Consider the following 22,128-nt stretch of genomic DNA (forward strand, 5'->3'; position numbering starts at 1 on the left):
TTACACCATATACTTACACTATGTACTTACACCATATACTTACACTATGTACTTACACCATGTGCTTACACTATGTACTTACACAATGTACTTACACCATGTACTTACACCATGTACTTACACCATATACTTACACCATGTACTTACACAATGTACTTACACCATGTACTTACACCATGTACTTACACCATGTACTTACAACGCGACCTATAGCTTCAGAGCACACTAGTGTCACGTTTAATGTTGTTTGTGTTACAGAATGGATTGTCTACATGCTGTGATTTTTGGATCGTTGCTGATCATTGTATGTAAGTGCATTTTTCACAAGTGTGTAAAACCATATGTATATATATTTGCTATTCTTCTATTAAGAATCTAGAAAATCCATTGGTTAATCCGTACCACGTGACAAAAACTACATTACAGGTTCCAACGTGAGTTTGTATTATGACCTTTGTTATCTTATAGTAGACCTGTCTAATATCTATTTCCCGAACAGTGGAATTCGGCGACCAACTGTAAATGGTCATATGATCTAGAATGTGAGTGACCTTGGCTTAACACTGTTTTGAACAACTGTTTAATGTGGAACGAGATTCCGACGTCAAGCAGGTCTTCGGCGTTTCTTACTGAGGTGAAACTCATGAGCAGGATATGGTGCTGACAAAACCGGTAATCAGGTAGACATGTGTCTCATTTAACTTCTGTTTTCAGTTTCTGCAGTACAGGGTGTCCCGGTGTGCGAGTGGGGCAAGTATGGACACAACTGTGACCGACTATGTTCAGATCACTGTGGACTTCATCCTGTCAGAAACCTTCGACACTGTCAGAAATATACTGGGAAGTGTTCAGAAGGGTGTGTTCGTGGTCGGCATGGTGACCACTGTGATCAACTTTGTAGCCCGAACTGCATCAAAAACTCGTGCATTCAACGCAACGGGGAATGCACCATAGGGTGTATGGAAGGATACAGTGGATATTTCTGTAACATAACAACAGGTTCACAGACACAAACAACAGGTGCACAGATACAGTTCTATAAACAGATTCTGATAGGTTATGTGTAAGAGTCGAGTCAGAACATAGGTACTTATTATAGATGTTGAGAAAATGGCATACAGCAAATTGACAGCCCCTAGATTCTTACGACTATTTGGATATGATATGTAAATGTACATAACGTTTTGACAATCAAACATTATTTTTGTTTGGTTTTCAAACAATAGATAATTAGTGATTACGTGATGTCACATGTGAACTGCTCACTAAAATGCGCTTCATCTTCGTAAAATACTGTTAAATATTCAGGTTTACCACGTTTCCCATTTGCTGCATGCATGGTCTGTTGAAGCTTGTATGTTATAACATGATCAGCTGTGTATAAATCCACAAACTGTATTAGTTTTATTTTCTGTAACAGCTTATATCATGACCTGTGACGTCAGCAACAATAGTTGGGTTTTTTATCATCAGATCCTTGACTTTTATTTAATTTTCACAAAATTATCATTTGTCATCTGAAAGCTAGATTTCAATCAGAAAGTAAAGGGCATGATTCTGTCTGTGTTCAATCAGTACCATGACTATTTGAAAATAGTTTCTTGAATAAAGTGGAAGACTGGACTTGACGTGACCAAAATTATGTCCGACACAATTTCAGATTGTATTATATGTTCCTGTGAACAATTTACTTGCCTGTGCATGTGTTTGTGACAGGTGCCACCAATGCGGTAAGGTAAGCTCTCCTTTTCGCGATTATCTAGTGCCATCAATGTTTGATTGTGATTGATGAACACATGCTCATGATATAGTCAGAATCATACAATGGACTCTGCTTGTCTTATCATTATGGAAATGTTTTTGTCTACAGAAATGCTTGGCTCACGGCAGTACAATAACGCTGATCACGGCCTCCTTCTTGACTTGTCTATACTGACGTTTTGTCTTATGGTGTCTTGTTAGCTGTGTCTGTGTTGCAGTGACCACCACCTACAGACCATGTGACTGGGGCAGGTTGTGTGCAGGGATATGTAATGACATGTATATACAGACGCTTTGTCTGATAGTGTTCTCACAAGCTATGTCTGTGTTGCAGTGACCATTACCTACAGAATATGTGACTGGCATAGGATGTGTGCAGGGATATGTACTTAAATGTATATACGGACGTTTTGTCTTATGGTGTCTTGTAAGTTGTGTCTGTGTTGCAGTGTCCACTACCTACAGACCATGTGACTGGGGCAGGATGTGTGCAGGGATATTTACTTACATGTGTATACAGACGTTTTATCTGATAGTGTTCTCACTAGCTGTGACTGTGTTGCAGTGTCCACTACCAACAGATCATGTGACTGGGGCAGGATGTGTGCAGGGATATGTACTTACATGTGTATACAGACGTTTTATCTGATAGTGTTCTCACTAGCTGCGACTGTGTTGCAGTGTCCAATCCCTACAGGCCATGCGACTGGGGCAGATTTGGAGAAACATGCGATCAAGCCTGTCCTCCAGGCTGTGCCCTGGGTTCTGACAGAAACACCAACTACTGTCAGACTGGCACTGGAACGTGCACTCGGGGATGTCGGCGTGGTTGGCATGGCGACCGATGTGAGAAGCTGTGTGGCGGGAACTGTATTGCGGACACCTGTCATCAAGGAAGTGGACATTGTACCCATGGCTGCAGAGGGAGATATACAGGAGAGTTCTGTGAAGCAGAAACAGGTAAATAGGTGGAACCCAATCACGTAACCATCCTGCTGAGTCACCCCAGCTTGAGAAGCGTCAAGTAGAATAAGGCTCTCGAGGCCAGATAATGAATTAAATAATACTTGTTCAATTGGACAAAAGAAGATTAAAATTTCAACGTAGTAAAAAACAGTATGTTTCCAATGCATAATTTGTTGAATGTAAGCCATTGCAAATTTACCTTAAATACTTAATATTTATTCTACTTAATCCCTCAGTGTTTGTCTGTTACAGGTGAGGGGCACATTAGACACACAAATTAGTCATATCGTGTTTGTCTGTTACAGGTGAGGGGCACAACAGACAGACTAATTAGTCATGTTGTGTTTGTGTGTTACAGGTGAGTGGCACATTAGACACACTAATTAGTCATATCGTGTTTGTTACAGGTGAGGGGCACATTACACAGAGTATGCAGTGGATGTTGATGTTACCTGTTGCGGTCTTAATCATTTCAACGATGTGTTGCTGGAAGAGGTGAGTTTACTTTGCGCGGGTCGGGTTCTAACCTCACACTACTTCACCATCTAGTTTATGATCAACTCATTTTGTTCAGTGTAACTTTGACATATTTTACATGGGTAAAATGATGTACTAGAATCTATAAGTTTCCAGTTGTACGAACACACGAATGTTACTCTATATTTTCCATGATGCCATCCTTATCAGTAATGGCAATTGTATCTGGTCGTTCACTGGTGACAATTTTAATTCAGCACGAGACATGTTTTTTTGGAAAATGTGAATATGTTTTTGAGGACATGTCAAGCAGGTGCCCTGTGTATTATTAATAACAACTCTTTGCAGTCCACGATGTAGAAGAACGTTTGACAAAGATTTTACGTGGCTGACAAAAAGGTGATTATCATGAAGAATTGTTCTTTAAAAAAACGCGGTAGTATCTTCTCCAAATGATTGTTGGTAGTGTTGCTGAAGAGGTGGGTGAGTAAGTTTGATGTAACGCCGCTTTGGGCAGTAGTTCAGTTATATCACTGCGTGTCAGGTTGATGTGGGAGGAAAGCCGAAAGTGATACAGGTCTTAGATGTTTACCACTTGGTGACACCCACGGACATGGTTATGGTGCTGACAAACTTAGACACATAGTCAGGGTGATATGGGATTATACGATCCTAGGTTTTCGCCATGCCTGAGGGACACTACTTAAGTGACACCCACGGACATGGTTATGGTGCTGACAAACCTAGACACATAATCAGGGCGATATGGGATTATACGATCCTAGGTTTACCTCATGCCTGAGGGACACTATATAAGTGATACCCACGGACATGGTTACGGTGCTGACAAACCTAGACACATAGTCAGGGTGATATGGGATTATACGATCCTATGTTTACCTCATGCCTGAGGGACACTATTTAAGTGACACCCACTGACATGGTTATGGTGCTGACAAACCTAGACACATAGTCAGGGCGATATTGGATTATACCATCCTAGGTTTTCACCATGCCTGAGAAACACTACTTAAAGGGCAAGTTCACACGAAAATAAACCTATTTTTCTTGTACTTTTTCATCATGAAAAGTATTTACCTAGTAGTTTCGGAGGTAAAACAATAAAAATATCACAAGTATCTAATTTATTTTATGCATAAAATCGGTTCATATTTTTCAAATTTACAGAGAGTTCTATTTCCATAATAAACACACCATGGCTTATGCCCCTTGCAATATGACGTCATTGGTGCCAATTGATAAAGGAATGACGTCATAAGACTTTATTAGACGCGTTTCACGTGGTGTATGTAGGTGTGTGGTTCTATCTTCTCAGATCCGCAGCCTAGCTATTGTTTTGTTCGGTGCCGAGCTGTCCAAGATACAACACTAAGCACAATTACTCTTAAATTATTTCGTTTTCCAAAATCGCGACTGAGAAGACAACAAAGCACTGATAACATACTGTAAGATTCGCGATTATGGTTGGAAGGGTCCGTTGTATGAATTGCGCTTATTCGTTCATTTGTGTTGCGCATATTGGCTCTTGCTGAGTCGCTGTGTTCTTCTGTGAGAGTTTAGATACTTGCTGGTTCTGAAACCACAGGACCATATGTAACTAATAATAACAATAAAAAAACCTCGCCAAAATATTGTAGACGAGGCCGAAGGCCGTTTTTGTTACTATTATTAGTTACATATGGTCCTGTGCTGAAACTGATCGGAAGCGGATGGTGTACGATCCTTATATGGAAACGGGCTCAAGGGACAGCACTCTTATCAAGACCCTGACTGGGATGTTTTTGTAAACAAACGCCATAAAGTTGAAGTAACTCGATCAGGTAAGTTTGGTGTTTTAGTTTTTTCTAACCACAGTAGTATTTAAGAAATGTATTTTAGCAGGGGTAGGGTGATATTTGTACATAGTTTCACTTGATAATCATGAATATCCGCGATGTTGTCTCGTTCACATGTTCACTTCCTGCATGGTTATGTCGATACTCCTGATCAGCTGATCGATGCAGTATGCAGCAAACTCCTGTTGATTGAGTTGTGTTACGTAATGTTTTAGTTTTACAGCCATTCCCGTCTGGAATTAACACAAATCATCTCATTTCGGTAATTAATAAGCTTTATAATAACACAGGAAAACAAATTATAAATTATATATTTAGGCTTTATATATTTTTTATTCAAAAAGATATCTGGTTTTGCTGGTTTGTAGCTGACAAAATATCCAGTCACTATCCCAAATCATCGCCCACCTACCACCCAAAATATTCAAATTTCATGTTCAATGCAATTTACACACATATACAATTTATAGCACATTTAAACATGAAAAAAATCAAGTTACCATTTTATATTTTGTGATAGTGAGATATAGATGACAAAAGTGTTAATGTTTCTATGTTGTATCTTTCAAATATGAAGTTTCGAGCCAAGTCATGCCAGACACCGATGCCCAGAAAGTACAGGTCCCCAGTCCATCATGGTGTAAAGTCGCTGTCCAATGTACACCAGAAGCATGGCACACCATGCTTCACAGTATGAGGTACAAAATAATATTTTGACAATGAATAATCACACAATGTAAATACTATATGCAAATAATTTCTGTATTGAACTATTTTGTGTACCTATTATATTCTATATTGTTGTCTTTTGTTGTAAAAGTGTAGTGTGGATGACAAATGAACGTATAATGTGAATGACATATAAAAGTTTAGATCTGATACAATTTGTAAACAGTTAACTGATGATATTTGTATTCAGACACCCAGTGACATGCCTGACACTGCTGCAGATTATTACCACCTTCTTTTAAAATTATTTAGTCAGTGTACACATTATTTTGACAAATCTATGTTAAAATTATTTTTATATTTTTCAGGTCCTACAATGATATGGAAGAGTATAAACGCGACAAAACCCTTTCCATATTCATATGAAATCTCTGTTAAAAAACAGTTGATGGTACGATTCTGACTAAATCATGAGCACGTGTTAATGAATCGCTATCAAATAGTGATAATACCAGGTGTTCGCGAAAGGTGAGAGTATCCTGCCCCAACGGTGTCACAAGAAATCCCTGGTGTTGAGATCCATTTTCATTGTGTGCAAATTGTGTTTATTTTCATGCAGAGTTACAAGTCATAAAATATTAGAGTGTCTTGTGAGGTACAGTGCTTCAGACAACAAGAGAGCTGTACTTTTGAAATGGTCAACCAGTGCACTAACAAGTTGCCACTGAGCATTTAGCATGTTTAGCCAGTGCTTGTGATATTTTCTTCAGTCTTTTCCCCAGCCTTCGCCCTTGCAAAATACTACCTGATCCAGCATCAGCCATCCTGTATTACAGAAACTTATCAAATGAAACAGCAAAGGCTGATTGTTGTCAGAGACCATAAAACAAGATTTCAATAAAAAAAGTTTATTTTAATGAGCATAGAGAAAAACATTACATACATCAGATGGAAATCTTTCATGAATCACCTCGACAACACAAGATGGAATAACTTTTCTCTGATTCTTCAATTATTTCTGCAAATCCCCAAAGTGAACCTCTTGTTTATGAGGTGTAGATAGATTCTGATATGAAAAAGTGTCTTTTATTAGTAAAGCTATGCACAACATTACAAAAAAATATCATACCATTTACATATATATTTTTGTCATTAAATCTGGAAGGATGCTTATATAAGAAGTAACTCGTATTGATGATATATGCATAATTTTTATTACATGTTAATAATTCAATAAATACCAAAACAGTTTATAGTTCGATCATGTTGACATGATGTGTTTATTACTGTAGGTTTGAATACTTCTTGAAATATTGTGGGCATGTTTCAATATCACTGATGTAATTTAATAACCTTACAAGTTACATATGCTTTCACAACTTGCTGGCAGATAAACATTTATGGTACTCGAATCTCTTATTTTACTTGTCAGATTTGTTTGTTGTGCATGATAGATCTTAAAATGCATAATAAAATAAACTGATGAAAGTAAATCATATTATATTTTTTCTAAACTTTATTTCAAGTGTTCATATAAAAACGGGTGGTGGGGTAGCCTTGTGGTGAAAGCATTCGATCGTCACCCTGAAGACCCAAGTTAGATTCCCGACATGGGCACAACATGTTAAGCCCTTTTCTGGTGTACCCCAGTTGTGATATTGCTGGAATATTGCTAAAAGCGGGGTAAAACCCTACTCACTCACTCATATAAAAAAATGATTGCATATTTCATTTGCATTTTAGGGGGTGGTTGTTACAGATGTTTTGCTCAAAAGGGCAGGTTGGGAGGTCCAAATTTCCAAATAAAGATTTACAATTTCAAATATTTTTCACTATTATTCAACAAGTTTTACTTATAGTTTCTTAGATAATTTATATGTATTGATTGTGACAGTAAATGAGCTTTTTGTAAACATTTTACATATATCTGGTCCACTCAGTTAAACAACCCACTGTTTTTAATAATTAATTATATATTAGATATTTCTTCTTTTTTTATAGTTTCTAAACATTTTTTTTTAAAAACTGGCCCCATAATAGATGATAAATAGTTTCCCTGCAAAGTTGCAATGCATTTTCTATGAATGGTTGTCAGAACAAACCAATAACCAATTATCTATTAAATAGAATAAGATACTGTAGGCCTACTGCAGTAACTGGTTTCAAACACTAAACAAATCAATTGAGTGATCTATCTTTCCACTTTCAAATGGGGACGGTGTGAAGTGTGAAGTACGACATCCAATTACTTATCAATAAATATGGCAGGTATTTTGAACTCGGATTGGAAAAAATCAAAGAGAATCTCTCCTCCCCCCGAGTCGGGGTCGGGTGACAAATTAGGTGATGTGGGTATTCTCTTGTTTCCACTTGATTTTCATCGTTTCCATACCGCTAAGCTTGCTCGTTTTGGTTCAAAATCGTATGGTTTTGCGATTTCTTGAAAGGTCAAGGGAACCTCTTCGGACCAGGCTGCCATGTTGTCTCACCATAAACTGGTACTTGATATCTTTTGCGTTGTGACAAGACAGGGACCCAGTTAAATTGGCACCAATTACGTCATAATCTAAGGGGGATAACTCAGGCCTGTTTAACTCGGAAAACGAAGGCCTCATAACGGCATGACATTTTCACACTTATTGTGAGCTCGCTACATCAACTGTGAGAAAAATGAGTGTATATTTTCAAACACTGATACTAACTAATTCTAAAATTCCGTTTTGTTTAAAATAAGAAAGAAAGTGATTTTTGCGTGTACATTTCCCCTTTAAGTGACACCCACGGACATGGTTATGGTGCTGACAAACCTAGACACATAGTCAGGGTGATCTGTGATTCATACGATCATAGGTCTTTGCCATGGCTGAGAAACACTACTCTGGCATTCGCAAATTGCAGCTGAGCCAGCCCTGCCCCCATTGTTACTGTAAAACACATTGTTACTTATCAAAATGTTTCAGTTTTCTTACTGCCTTTTATTCTTTTTTCAGGAATCCAAGTGCTTGTAAGTGATGTATTACTTTTTCATATTTTACTTGAAGCATACTTTGACATATACAGAATACAGTATACATCTAATCATGTTCGAACGCAACTCCTTGGTGACCTGTTTCGATATGTGGACGTTCATGTTCCACATTTCATGACATTTTCATGAATATTTAAGTTGATATTTTTGATAATTCACACTGCTTTCTCTGACAGCCATCTTATCCACCATACACTCAAGCCATCCACTAGGATGATCGTATGTCAAATTATGACACTGCAAGACGCAGTCTTGTCATAAGATTTGTCAAGAGGTGGATTATCATTCTGTCACTAATGCGTTGTCAGCAACTATTCATCCAGGGAAACTAAATATGGATAACCCTGTATCATTATATTTGATTTCATGGAGAAAGCAAGACGTCTTCAACATTTGAATTTTTGCTTTGAATTAAACTATATTCTGTAGGTGCTACCTCACTGCCTTTATGACATAAGACAGCATTATATCATACCTTCATACACCGCACTGCAGACAAAGACGGCATATGACTGACACCCGACAAAAGCGATAGGACCCTGGGTATGATAGAGATGGGAGCCACTCATGCCCACAATGTTAGAAGTTTACGTTGCTCCCGTGATACTGTACAAACCTGATGCAACTTTACAGACAGACATCAGACAAGCCAAGAACAGGCAGACCCATGGTAATCACGCCCAATACTTTGCATCTTTCGAATTGCTTCCTGACACTGACGTCATCAGCGACGAATTCCTAAGGGCACATGGTTAGTCGACAGACAGTGGCCAGGCAGAAAGAATAAGGGCTTATAATTACAGACCTTCCAGAGGACAGCGCAATATCGTCATCAGATATTGAGATGGGCCCAGACTGTACGTCTTTGGCAGTGACGTGAGTGGCAGACGGTCGTCTTCACTAATGAAAGCCGGCTGTGTCTGTTCAGAGATGATGAAAACCAGCGTGTTTACCGCCTAAGGGGAGAACCAACGGCGACATGTTGCATGGTGGAGGGTGTGTGTGTAATGGTCTGGGGAGGAATTTGTGGGAAGAAGAGAAAAACGCTGGTCATCGTTTATCTCAACGTTAGATGGATGACATTCTTCGTCCGATTGTCCTGCCATTTCTACGTAGCGTCCTTCATCAGCATGACAACGCCAGACCCATACAACCTGACTTGTACAGTTGTGATGTTTTATATATTTACACATGCCACATGAATGTGGTGATTTTGGACCGAATTCTTGCAGTTGTACGCTATTTGCACCTAGTATCTGGCTACAAGAAACACATTTCTCTCATGTAACCACATACACAACAAACAGAATGACCAAGGGAGGCACCACGAGGTCCCTATTGCAGCCACACTTTCATCAGACACTATGACCAGGACAGGCACCCCGAAATCCCTATTGCAGCCACACTTTCATCAGACACTATGACCAGGACAGGCACCCCGAAGTCCCTAGTGCAGCCACACTTTCATCAGACACTATGCCCATGACAGGCACCCCGAGGTCCCTATTGCAGCCACACTTTCATCAGACACAATGCCCAGGACAGGCACCCCGAGGTCCCTATTGCAGCCACACTTTCATCAGACACTATGACCAGGACAGGCACCCCGAGGTCCCTATTGCAGCCACACGTTCATCTTACACTATGACCAGGACAGGCACCCCGAGGTCCCTATTGCAGCCACACTTTCATCAGACACTGTGACCAGGACAGGCACCCCGAGGTCCCTATTGCAGCCACACTTTCATCAGACACTATGACCAGGACAGGCACCCCGAGGTCCCTATTGCAGCCACACTTTCATCAGACACTGTGACCAGGACAGGCACCCCGAGGTCCCTATTGCAGCCACACTTTCATCAGACACTATGACCAGGACAGGCACCCCGAGGTCCCTATTGCAGCCACACTTTCATCAGACACTATGACAAGGAAAGGCACCCAGAAGTCCCTATTCCAGCCACACTTTCATCAGACACTATGACCAGGACAGGCACCCCGAGGTCCCTATTGCAGGACAGGAACCCTAATACACCTATTACGGCCACACATCCAACAGATTTTACCACCAAGAAAAAACCCACCAAAGCATCCATGCTTTTATTGCAGTCATGCAGTCAACAGACTTTAGCCCCACGACAGACTTCACATAGTCCACGACTACACAAACAACAAAATTTATATTCACCAAAACAGGCACTCTACAGGTCTCCACTACCGTAACACAGAAAACAAGCTTCCACACCAAGACAGGCACCCCTTTGTCTCCACTGCAGTAACACAGACAACAGACTTTAACACCAAGACAGGCACCCCTATGTCTCCACTGCAGTAACACAGACAACAGACATTAACACCAAGACACGCACCCCTATGTCTCCACTGCAGTAACACATACACCAGACTATAACACCAAGACAGGCACCCCTATGTCTCCACTGCAGTAACACAGACAACAGACATTAACACCAAGACAGGCACCCCTATGTCTCCACTGCAGTAACACAGACAACAGACATTAACACCAAGACAGGCACCCCAATGTCTCCACTGCAGTAACACAGACAACAGACATTAACACCAAGACAGGCACCCCTATGTCTCCACTGCAGTAACACAGACAACAGACATTAACACCAAGACATGCACCCTATGTCTCCACTGCAGTAACACAGACAACATACATTAACACCAAGACAGGCACCCCTATATCCCTACTGAAGTAACACAGACAACAGACATTAACACCAAGACAGGCACCCCTATATCCCTACTGCAGTAACACAGACAACAGGCTTTAACACCAAGACAGGCAGCCCTATGTCTCCACTGCAGTAACACATACGCCAGACTTTAACACCAAGACAGGCACCCCTATGTCTCCACTGCAGTAACACAGACAACAGACATTAACACCAAGACAGGCACCCCTATATCCCTACTGCAGTAACACAGACAACAGACATTAACACCAAGACAGGCACCCCTATGTCTCCACTGCAGTAACATAGACAACAGACATTAACACCAAGACAAGCACCCCTATATCCCTACTGCAGTAACACAGACAACACACATTAACACCAAGACATGCACCCCCGTGTCTCCACTGCAGTAACACAGACAACAGACTTTAACACCAAGACAGGCACCCCTATATCCCTACTGCAGTAACACAGACAACAGACATTAACACCAAGACAGGCACCCCTATATCCCTACTGCAGTAACACAGACAACAGATATTAACACCAAGACATGTACCCCTATGTTTCCACTGCAGTAACACAGACAACAGACATTAACACCAAGACAGGCACCCCTATATCCCTACTGCAGTAACACAGACAACAGACATTAACACCAAGACATGTACCCCTATGTCTCCACAGGAGTAACACAGACAACAGACATTAACACCAAGACAGGCACCCCTATATCCCTACTGCAGTAACACAGACAACAGACATTAACACCAAGACATGTACCCCTATGTCTCCACTGCAGTAACACAGACAACAGACATTAACACCAAGACACGCACCCCTATGTCTCCACTGCAGTAACACATACACCAGACTATAACACCAAGACAGGCACCCCTATGTCTCCACTGCAGTAACACAGACAACAGACATTAACACCAAGACAGGCACCCCTATGTCTCCACTGCAGTAACACAGACAACAGACATTAACACCAAGACAGGCACCCCAATGTCTCCACTGCAGTAACACAGACAACAGACATTAACACCAAGACAAGCACCCCTATGTCTCCACTGCAGTAACACAGACAACAGACATTAACACCAAGACAGGCACCCCAATGTCTCCACTGCAGTAACACAGACAACAGACATTAACACCAAGACAGGCACCCCTATGTCTCCACTGCAGTAACACAGACAACAGACATTAACACCAAGACAGGCACCCCTATATCCCTACTGCAGTAACACAGACAACAGGCTTTAACACCAAGACAGGCAACCCTATGTCTCCACTGCAGTAACACATACACCAGACTTTAACACCAAGACAGGCACCCCTATGTCTCCACTGCAGTAACACAGACAACAGACATTAACACCAAGACAGGCACCCCTATATCCCTACTGCAGTAACACAGACAACAGACATTAACACCAAGACAGGCACCCCTATGTCTCCACTGCAGTAACACAGACAACACACATTAACGCCAAGACATGCACCCCCGTGTCTCCACTGCAGTAACACAGACAACAGACTTTAACACCAAGAGAGGCACCCCTATATCCGTACTGCAGTAAGACAGACAACAGACATTAACACCAAGACATGTACCCCTATGTCTCCACTGCAGTAACACAGACAACAGACATTAACACCAAGACAGGCGCCCCTATATCCCTACTGCAGTAACACAGACAACAGACATTAACACCAAGATATGTACCCCTATGTTTCCACTGCAGCAACACAGACAACAGACATTAACACCAAGACAGGCACCCCTATATCCCTACTGCAGTAACACAGACAACAGACATTAACACCAAGACATGTACCCCTATGTCTCCACAGGAGTAACACAGACAACAGACATTAACACCAAGACAGGCACCCCTATATCCCTACAGCAGTAACACAGACAACAGACATTAACACCAAAACATGTACCCCTTTGTCTCCACTGCAGTAACACAGACAACAGACATTAACACCAAGACAGGCACACCTATATCCCTACTTCAGTAACACAGACAACAGACATTAACACCAAGACATGTACCCCAATGTCTCCACTGCAGTAACACAGACAACAGACATTAACACCAAGACAGACACCCCTATATCCCTACTGCAGTAACACAGACAACAGACATTAACACCAAGACATGTACCCCTATGTCTCCACTGCAATAACACAGACAACAGGCTTCCACACAAAGACATGCACCCCTATGCCTCCACTGCAGTAACACAGACAACACGCATTAACACCAAGACAGACACCCCTATATCCCTACTGCAGTAACACAGACAACAGACATTAACACCAAGACATGTACCCCTATGTCTCCACTGCAGTAACACAGACAACAGACATTAACACCAAGACAGGCACCCCTATATCCCTACTGTAGTAAGACAGACAACAGACATTAACACCAAGACATGTACCCCTATGTCTCCACTGCAGTAACACAGACAACAGACATTAACACCAAGACATGTACCCCTATATCCCTACTGCAGTAACACAGACAACAGACATTAACACCAAGACATGTACCCCTATGTCTCCACTGCAGTAACACAGACAACAGACATTAACACCAAGACAGGCACCCCTATATCCCTACTGCAGTAACACAGACAACAGACATTAACACCAAAACATGTACCCCTATGTCTCCACAGGAGTAACACAGACAACAGACATTAACACCAAGACAGGCACCCCTATATCCCTACTGCAGTAACACAGACAACAGACATTAACACCAAGACATGTACCCCTATGTCTCCACTGCAGTAACACAGACAACAGACATTAACACCAAGACAGACACCCCTATATCCCTACTGCAGTAACACAGACAACAGACATTAACACCAAGACTTGTACCCCTATGTCTCCACTGCAGTAACACAGACAACAGACATTAACACCAAGACAGACACCCCTATATCCCTACTGCAGTAACACAGACAACAGACATTAACACCAAGACATGTACCCCTATGTCTCCACTGCAGTAACACAGACAACACACATTAACACCAAGACAGGCACCCCTATATCCCTACTGCAGTAACACAGACAACAGACATTAACACCAAGACATGTACCCCTATGTCTCCACTGCAGTAACACAGACAACACACATTAACACCAAGACAGACACCCCTATATCCCTACTGCAGTAACACAGACAACAGACATTAACACCAAGACATGTACCCCTATGCCTCCACTGCAGTAATACAGACAATAAACATTAACACCAAGACAGGCACCCCAATGTCTCCACTGCAGTAACACAGACAACAGGCTTTCACACCAAGACATGTACCCCTATATCCCTACTGCAGTAACACAGACAACAGACATTAACACCAAGACAGGCACCCCAATGTCTCCACTGCAGTAACACAGACAACAAGCTTTAACACCAAGACAGTTACACCAATGTCGCCACTGCAGTTACACAGACAACAGGCTTAAATACCAAGACAGGCACCCCAATGCCTCCACTTCAGTAACACAGACAATAGGTTTACACACCAAGGCTTGCACCCCTATGTCACCACTGCAGTAACACAGAGAGCAGGCTTTAACACTAAAACAGGCACTCCAATGTCTCCACGTGGATTGCAGTAACACAGACAACAGGCTTTAACACCAAGGCTTGCACCCCTATGTCTCCACTGCAGTAACACAGACAACAGACTTTAAACCCAAGACAGGCACCCCTATGTCTCCACTGCAGTAACACAGACAACAGACTTTAACACCAAGACAGGCACCCCTATGTCTCCACTGCAGTAACACAGACAACAGACTTTCACATCAAGACAGGCACCCCTATGTCTCCACTGCAGTAACAAAGACAATAGGCTTACACACCAAGACAGGCACCCCAATGTCTCCACTGCAGTAACACAGACAACAGACTTTCACACCAAGACAGGCACCCCTATGTCTCCACTGCAGTAACAGACAACAGGCTTTAACACCAAGACAGGCACCCTTATGTCTCCACTGCAGTAACACAGACAACAGACTTTAACACCAAGGCAGGCACCCCTATGTCTCCACTGCAGTAACACAGACAACAGACTTTAACACCAAGACAGGCACCCCAATGTCTCCACTGGAGTAACACAGACAACAGACTTTAACACCAAGATAGGCACCCCTATGTCTCCACTGCAGTAACACAGACAACAGACTTTAACACCAAGACATGCACCCCTATGTCTCCACTGGAGTAACACAGACAATAGGCTTACACACCAAGGCTTGCACCCCTATGTCACCACTGCAGTAACACAGAAAACAGGCTTACACACCAAGAAAGGCACCCCAATGTCTCCACTGCAGTAACACAGACAACAGGCTTTAACAGCAAGAGGGGCACCCCAAAGTCGCCACTGCAGTAACACAGACAACAGACTTTAACACCAAGACAGGCACCCCTATGTCTCCACTGCAGTAACAGACAACAGGCTTTAACACCAAGACAGGCACCCCTATGTCTCCACTGCAGTAACACAGACAACAGACTTTAACACCAAGGCAGGCACCCCTATGTCTCCACTGCAGTAACACAGACAACAGACTTTAACACCAAGACAGGCACCCCAATGTCTCCACTGCAGTAACACAGACAACAGACTTTAACACCAAGATAGGCACCCCTATGTCTCCACTGCAGTAACACAGACAACAGACTTTAACACCAAGACATGCACCCCTATGTCTCCACTGAAGTAACACAGACAATAGGCTTACACACCAAGGCTTGCACCCCTATGTCACCACTGCAGTAACACAGACAACAGGCTTACACACCAAGAAAGGCACCCCAATGTCTCCACTGCAGTAACACAGACAACAGGCTTTAACAGCAAGAGGGGCACCCCAAAGTCGCCACTGCAGTAACACAGACAACAGACTTTAACACCAAGACAGGCACCCAGATGTCTCCACTGCAGTAACAAAGACAATAGGCTTACACACCAAGACAGGCACCCCAATGTCTCCACTGCAGTAACACAGACAACAGACATTAACACCAAGACAGGCACCCCTATATCCCTACTGCAGTAACACAGACAACAGACATTAACACCAAGACATGTACCCCTATGTCTCCACTGCAGTAACACAGACAACAGACATTAACACCAAGACAGGCACCCCTATATCCCTACTGCAGTAACACAGACAACAGACATTAACACCAAGACATGTACCCCTATGTCTCCACTGCAGTAACACAGACAACAGACATTAACACCAAGACATGTACCCCTATGTATCCACAGGAGTAACACAGACAACAGACATTAACACCAAGACAGGCACCCCTATATCCCTACTGCAGTAACACAGACAACATACATTAACACCAAGACATGTACCCCTATGTCTCCACTGCAGTAACACAGACAACAGACATTAACACCAAGACAGGCACCCCTATATCCCTACTTCAGTAACACAGACAACAGACATTAACACCAAGACATATACCCCAATGTCTCCACTGCAGTAACACAGACAACACACATTAACACCAAGACAGACACCCCTATATCCCTACTGCAGTAACACAGACAACAGACATTAACACCAAGACATGTACCCCTATGTCTCCACTGCAGTAACACAGACAACAGACATTAACACCAAGACAGGCACCCCTATATCCCTACTGCAGTAACACAGACAACAGACATTAACACCAAGACTTGTACCCCTATGTCTCCACTGCAGTAACACAGACAACAGACATTAACACCAAGACAGGCACCCCTATATCCCTTCTGCAGTAACACAGACAACAGACATTAACACCAAGACATGTACCCCTATGTCTCCACTGCAGTAACACAGACAACAGACATTAACACCAAGACATGTACCCCTATGTATCCACAGGAGTAACACAGACAACAGACATTAACACCAAGACAGGCACCCCTATATCGCTACTGCAGTAACACAGACAACAGACATTAACACCAAGACATGTACCCCTATGTCTCCACTGCAGTAACACAGACAACAGACATTAACACCAAGACAGGCACACCTATATCCCTACTTCAGTAACACAGACAACAGACATTAACACCAAGACATATACCCCAATGTCTCCACTGCAGTAACACAGACAACACACATTAACACCAAGACAGACACCCCTATATCCCTACTGCAGTAACACAGACAACAGACATTAACACCAAGACATGTACCCCTATGTCTCCACTGCAGTAACACAGACAACAGACATTAACACCAAGACAGGCACCCCTATATCCCTACTGCAGTAACACAGACAACAGACATTAACACCAAGACTTGTACCCCTATGTCTCCACTGCAGTAACACAGACAACAGACATTAACACCAAGACAGGCACCCCTATATCCCTACTGCAGTAACACAGACAACAGACATTAACACCAAGACATGTACCCCTATGTCTCCACTGCAGTAACACAGACAACAGACATTAACACCAAGACAGGCACCCCTATATCCCTACTGCAGTAACACAGACAACAGACATTAACACCAAGACATGTACCCCTATGTCTCCACTGCAGTAACACAGACAACAGACATTAACACCAAGACACGCACACCTATATCCCTACTTCAGTAACACAGACAACAGACATTAACACCAAGACATGTACCCCAATGTCTCCACTGCAGTAACACAGACAACACACATTAACACCAAGACAGACACCCCTATATCCCTACTGCAGTAACACAGACAACAGACATTAACACCAAGACATGTACCCCTATGTCTCCACTGCAGTAACACAGACAACAGGCTTCCACACAAAGACATGCACCCCTATGCCTCCACTGCAGTAATACAGATAATAAACATTAACACCAAGACAGGCACCCCAATGTCTCCACTGCAGTAACACAGACAATAGGTTTACACACCAAGACAGGTACCGCAATGTCTCCACTGCAGTAACACAGACAATAGGTTTACACACCAAGACAGGCACCCCTATGTCTCCACTGCAGTAACACAGACAACAGACTTTAAACCCAAGACAGGCACCCCTATGTCCCCACTGCAATAACACAGACAACAGACTTTAACACCAAGACAGGCACCCCTATGTCTCCACTGCAGTAACACAGACAACAGACATTAACACCAAGACAGGCACCCCTATGTCTCCACTGCAGTAACACAGACAACATACTTAACACCAAGACAGGCACCCCTATGTCTCCACTTCAGTAACACAGACAACAGGCTTTAACGCCAAGACAGGCACCCCTATGTCTCCACTGCATTTATACAGACAACAGGCTTTAACGCCAAGACATGCACCCCTATGTCTCCACTGCATTAACAACACCAAGACATGCACCCTCTAGCAATCTGCTACACCGCACCAGTTTTTACCCCAAGTGAAGTCACACACCAAGACAAATTGTCCTAATGTAAGAACAACTGTAGTTGGAGCAAAGTAAAATGTGCAGGTCATGAGCCAAACGTTTCCGACCACGTGTCAATTTAAAAATAAAATAAATTTAGATATAAAAATAAATGTGTTGCAAAACCTATGTTAATGGCACGTGTTCATGGTTCGACAGGACGTTGATACCCTTGTCGCAAACGCCTGGTGTCATCACTGATTTATCAGTAGTCCATTGATATTTTCAGAGCTATTCTGCCTGTAACAGATCATAAATACTGGTTATTCTCAATTTATATTATCTTGAACATGAAATGTTGGCATGCTAGACCGTGTTTTCATAATTTCATAAAATATCAGGCATGCTCGAAGTCCTTTACGGTATATTCTCAAGAAAATCTCTGTCATATGTGCTTGCTTTGACTTGGCCCGAACTGTCAAAATTAATTTAAACCCCACATATACATCACCAATTGTGTTTACGTCTATGGACAAGTATTTCAGCGCACTCAGCCAAAAGGGTTACTTACCTTTGACCATGGAAATTATCACTATTTCACCTTTTTACACCAGCATTTGGTAGACTGTCATTGTCCAACTTTGTTTGATATCTGGCCTGATCACCATGTATACATATCAGCCAGGAAGCCTAGATTCTACTCCGCAACTTTGATTAAGTTGATTAAGGTATTCTCTTATTGTCCTATTAATTTCAAACATGTCCACTACCATCATCAAGAATCAACCCAAAAAGCAGATGTGTAGACACGCGGGGTAGGTAGCATTTATATTTGTGTTGTATATTTATGAGAGTCAATTACTTTATTTGACAATCACTAAACTACTATATATTAATAGTTTCTGTTTCAGCCTCGAGTGACCTGAGTGAGAGGATTCAACTGCTCTCTACTGCTTCACACAGTAGGTGGGAGAAGTCAATAGGCAGAAAGCTCACACCTAACCTTTCATTGAAACAGTGTATTTAAGTAACAAGCTGATATAAATATATCATATTATCTTAACAATTTCAAACAGCAATTGTACTGACAGTGTCATACACAGAATACAGCTACAGCTACTGGGTGTGGAAGAAAGCGTTTAAAAAATCGATTATTCTTAGTTCAATACTTATAGGAAGTGGTTAATGATGTAGCGCTGTTCATGTCACGTGTCAACACGTTGAGTTTGCTCTGTGTTACAGCACCTCCATCACAAGCAGACCGCGACCTTTACTACGCCAGCGTGGACGGGGACCTGGAGGAGGTGAAGCGGCTCCTGTCTGCGGGTGATGTCAACATCAACTGTAGAGTGTGGAGCATGACACCGTTGATGGAGGCAGCACGGGGGGCACACAGAGAGGTGGTTAAACTCCTTGTGAGTAAAGACGCTGATGTGTCACTGATGAACGATGGCGGTAACAACACCCTTCACTGGGCCTGTGTCAGTGGAAACTTGGTGACAGTGAAGTTTGTGCTGGCTCTAAACAAGTTGGACATCAACAGTAGAGGAGTGGGGGGAAGGACACCGGTGATGGCGGCAGCAGTGATGGGACACACTGAAGTGGTGAAGCTCCTTATGAATGAAGGAGCTAATGTGTCACTGAAGGACGTTGACGGTAACAACATCGTTCACCTGGCCTGTGGGAGAGGAGACGTGGATTTTGTTCAGTCTCTGAACGCGGTGGACATCAACGCCAGGAACAACAACGGTCGGACGGCGGCCGACATGGTGAGATCCATGGGAAATAAGCGACTTGTGGATCTCCTAATGTCCCGCGGCACTCAGTGAAGTCAGTGTCGTGTCTGTGTAGACGTTGGAGGGGGACATGTGGTGTGCCGTTCACGTCGTCGTGTTATATATTTCCGGAGTAAGTGAGAATGTTGATTATGTTTTTGAGAGAAATAAAACTTGTAAAAAAATGGGTCCATATATTTTGTCATTTGTTGTGTTAGGAACTTCGCAAGATCAGGTGAGAAAATTAACTTTGTGTAGATATAGATGATATGTGATTATTGTGTAAACACCTTATCTCGTAATATAATAAGTCAGTGTTAATTGTGTGTCATGAGTGTATAATTAATCGTGAAACAGACAAAACTGTTTGTTTATATCTCGCTGCACTCGGTGACCTCAGATAGAGCCAAAGTTGTGGATGTGGCGATAAAGGTACAATGACGGTGACGTCACACTGTTGATGACGTCACTGCATTGCGGCCAAGGCCTTGCACCAAAGTAACCGGCCGTTTTCTCTGCCAACATAGGGCGGCACAATACAAAAGGCTTCATGCCATTTGCATAGAACACATGGACTATGTGGTAGATATTATTTAACAAAGGCAGATATATACACTCTTCAAAAAAAGAAACTCACAGGTAGATTTTTAGCAAATTAATTATACCTAATAAAGTCGATATATTTCATTTAATATTATAGATACAAATATGAAATATTGAAACTCGATAGTAACATGTCGTCGTTGTACAAAGGCAAAGGTACGAATTCTGTCCTGCGGAATTCTGCACCATTCTGCCTGAATCGCAATGTCCAGTTGTGGGAGTGTCTGTGGCGTGTTCTGACGTTGACGTACACATCGATCGAGTTCATCACAGAGGTGTTCGATTGGTTTGAGATCTGGAGATCTCGGCGGCCAGGGCAAAACGTTGATGTTGGCATTATGGAGGTAGTTTACCGTGACGCGACCTGTGTGCGTGGAGCGTTGTCTCGGTGAAACAGCTCCCTCTGGCGATCAATGATTGGAAGAAGGGGAGGTTGAAGAATTTGTACTCATGTTGCGATTTGCTCTCAAAGTTCTCTGAACCACAACCAAGTCAGATGTCGTGGTGTATGATATGTCCCCCAAACACTATAACACTACCGCCATCGAAATTGTCGAATTCACGAACACAATGTGGGGCAAAAAGCTCATTTCGACGACGATTAACACGTTGTCTTCCATCTCTCTGGTGAAGAAGAAAATTGTGATTCATTGCTAAACCACACTCGTCTCCAAATTCAAAGCTGTAAGGTATGGCACCAACGCAAGCGTTGCTGTCGATGGATCTGTTGCAAAACAGGATGATAACTGGTCTTCTAGGTCGGATTACAGCCTCGCGAAGATGGTTTCTGACAGTCCGGTCCGATATCCTCCTCGAACCAGGGAAGCATCATGAAATGTCTTTAGCTGT

General features: G+C 42.5%; 2 protein-coding genes across 2 annotated transcripts in view; both read left to right on the forward strand.

The window, feature by feature from the left end:
- The window catches only part of LOC139441446 (ankyrin repeat and protein kinase domain-containing protein 1-like), a 208,689-nt gene that overhangs the window by 75,319 nt on the left and 111,242 nt on the right, over window positions 1-22,128 (forward strand). The gene's annotated exons all lie outside the window — the stretch shown is intronic.
- LOC139441407 (uncharacterized) lies at window positions 260-20,730 on the forward strand. Its single transcript, XM_071222327.1, has 8 exons — window positions 260-308; window positions 715-1,020; window positions 2,443-2,721; window positions 3,135-3,222; window positions 3,553-3,603; window positions 8,720-8,733; window positions 19,813-19,863; window positions 20,144-20,730. The coding sequence occupies exons 1-8, from the start codon at window positions 260-262 to the stop codon at window positions 20,728-20,730; spliced, it is 1,425 nt and encodes a 474-aa protein (XP_071078428.1).

Source organism: Haliotis cracherodii, unplaced genomic scaffold (genome assembly GCF_022045235.1).
Source record: "Haliotis cracherodii isolate W230 unplaced genomic scaffold, xgHalCrac1.p SCAF_40, whole genome shotgun sequence".
Classification (NCBI taxonomy): domain Eukaryota; kingdom Metazoa; phylum Mollusca; class Gastropoda; order Lepetellida; family Haliotidae; genus Haliotis; species Haliotis cracherodii.

Excerpts from the sequence above, each read along its gene's own strand:
- LOC139441407 (XM_071222327.1), top strand. The coding sequence starts at position 260 with ATGGATTGTCTACATGCTGTGATTTTTGGATCGTTGCTGATCATTGTA. Across the intron at positions 2,722-3,134 it reads GTTCTGTGAAGCAGAAACAG|GTGAGGGGCACATTACACAG; the intron begins GTAAATAGGTGG and ends TGTTTGTTACAG. Across the intron at positions 19,864-20,143 it reads GCTCTCTACTGCTTCACACA|CACCTCCATCACAAGCAGAC; the intron begins GTAGGTGGGAGA and ends TCTGTGTTACAG.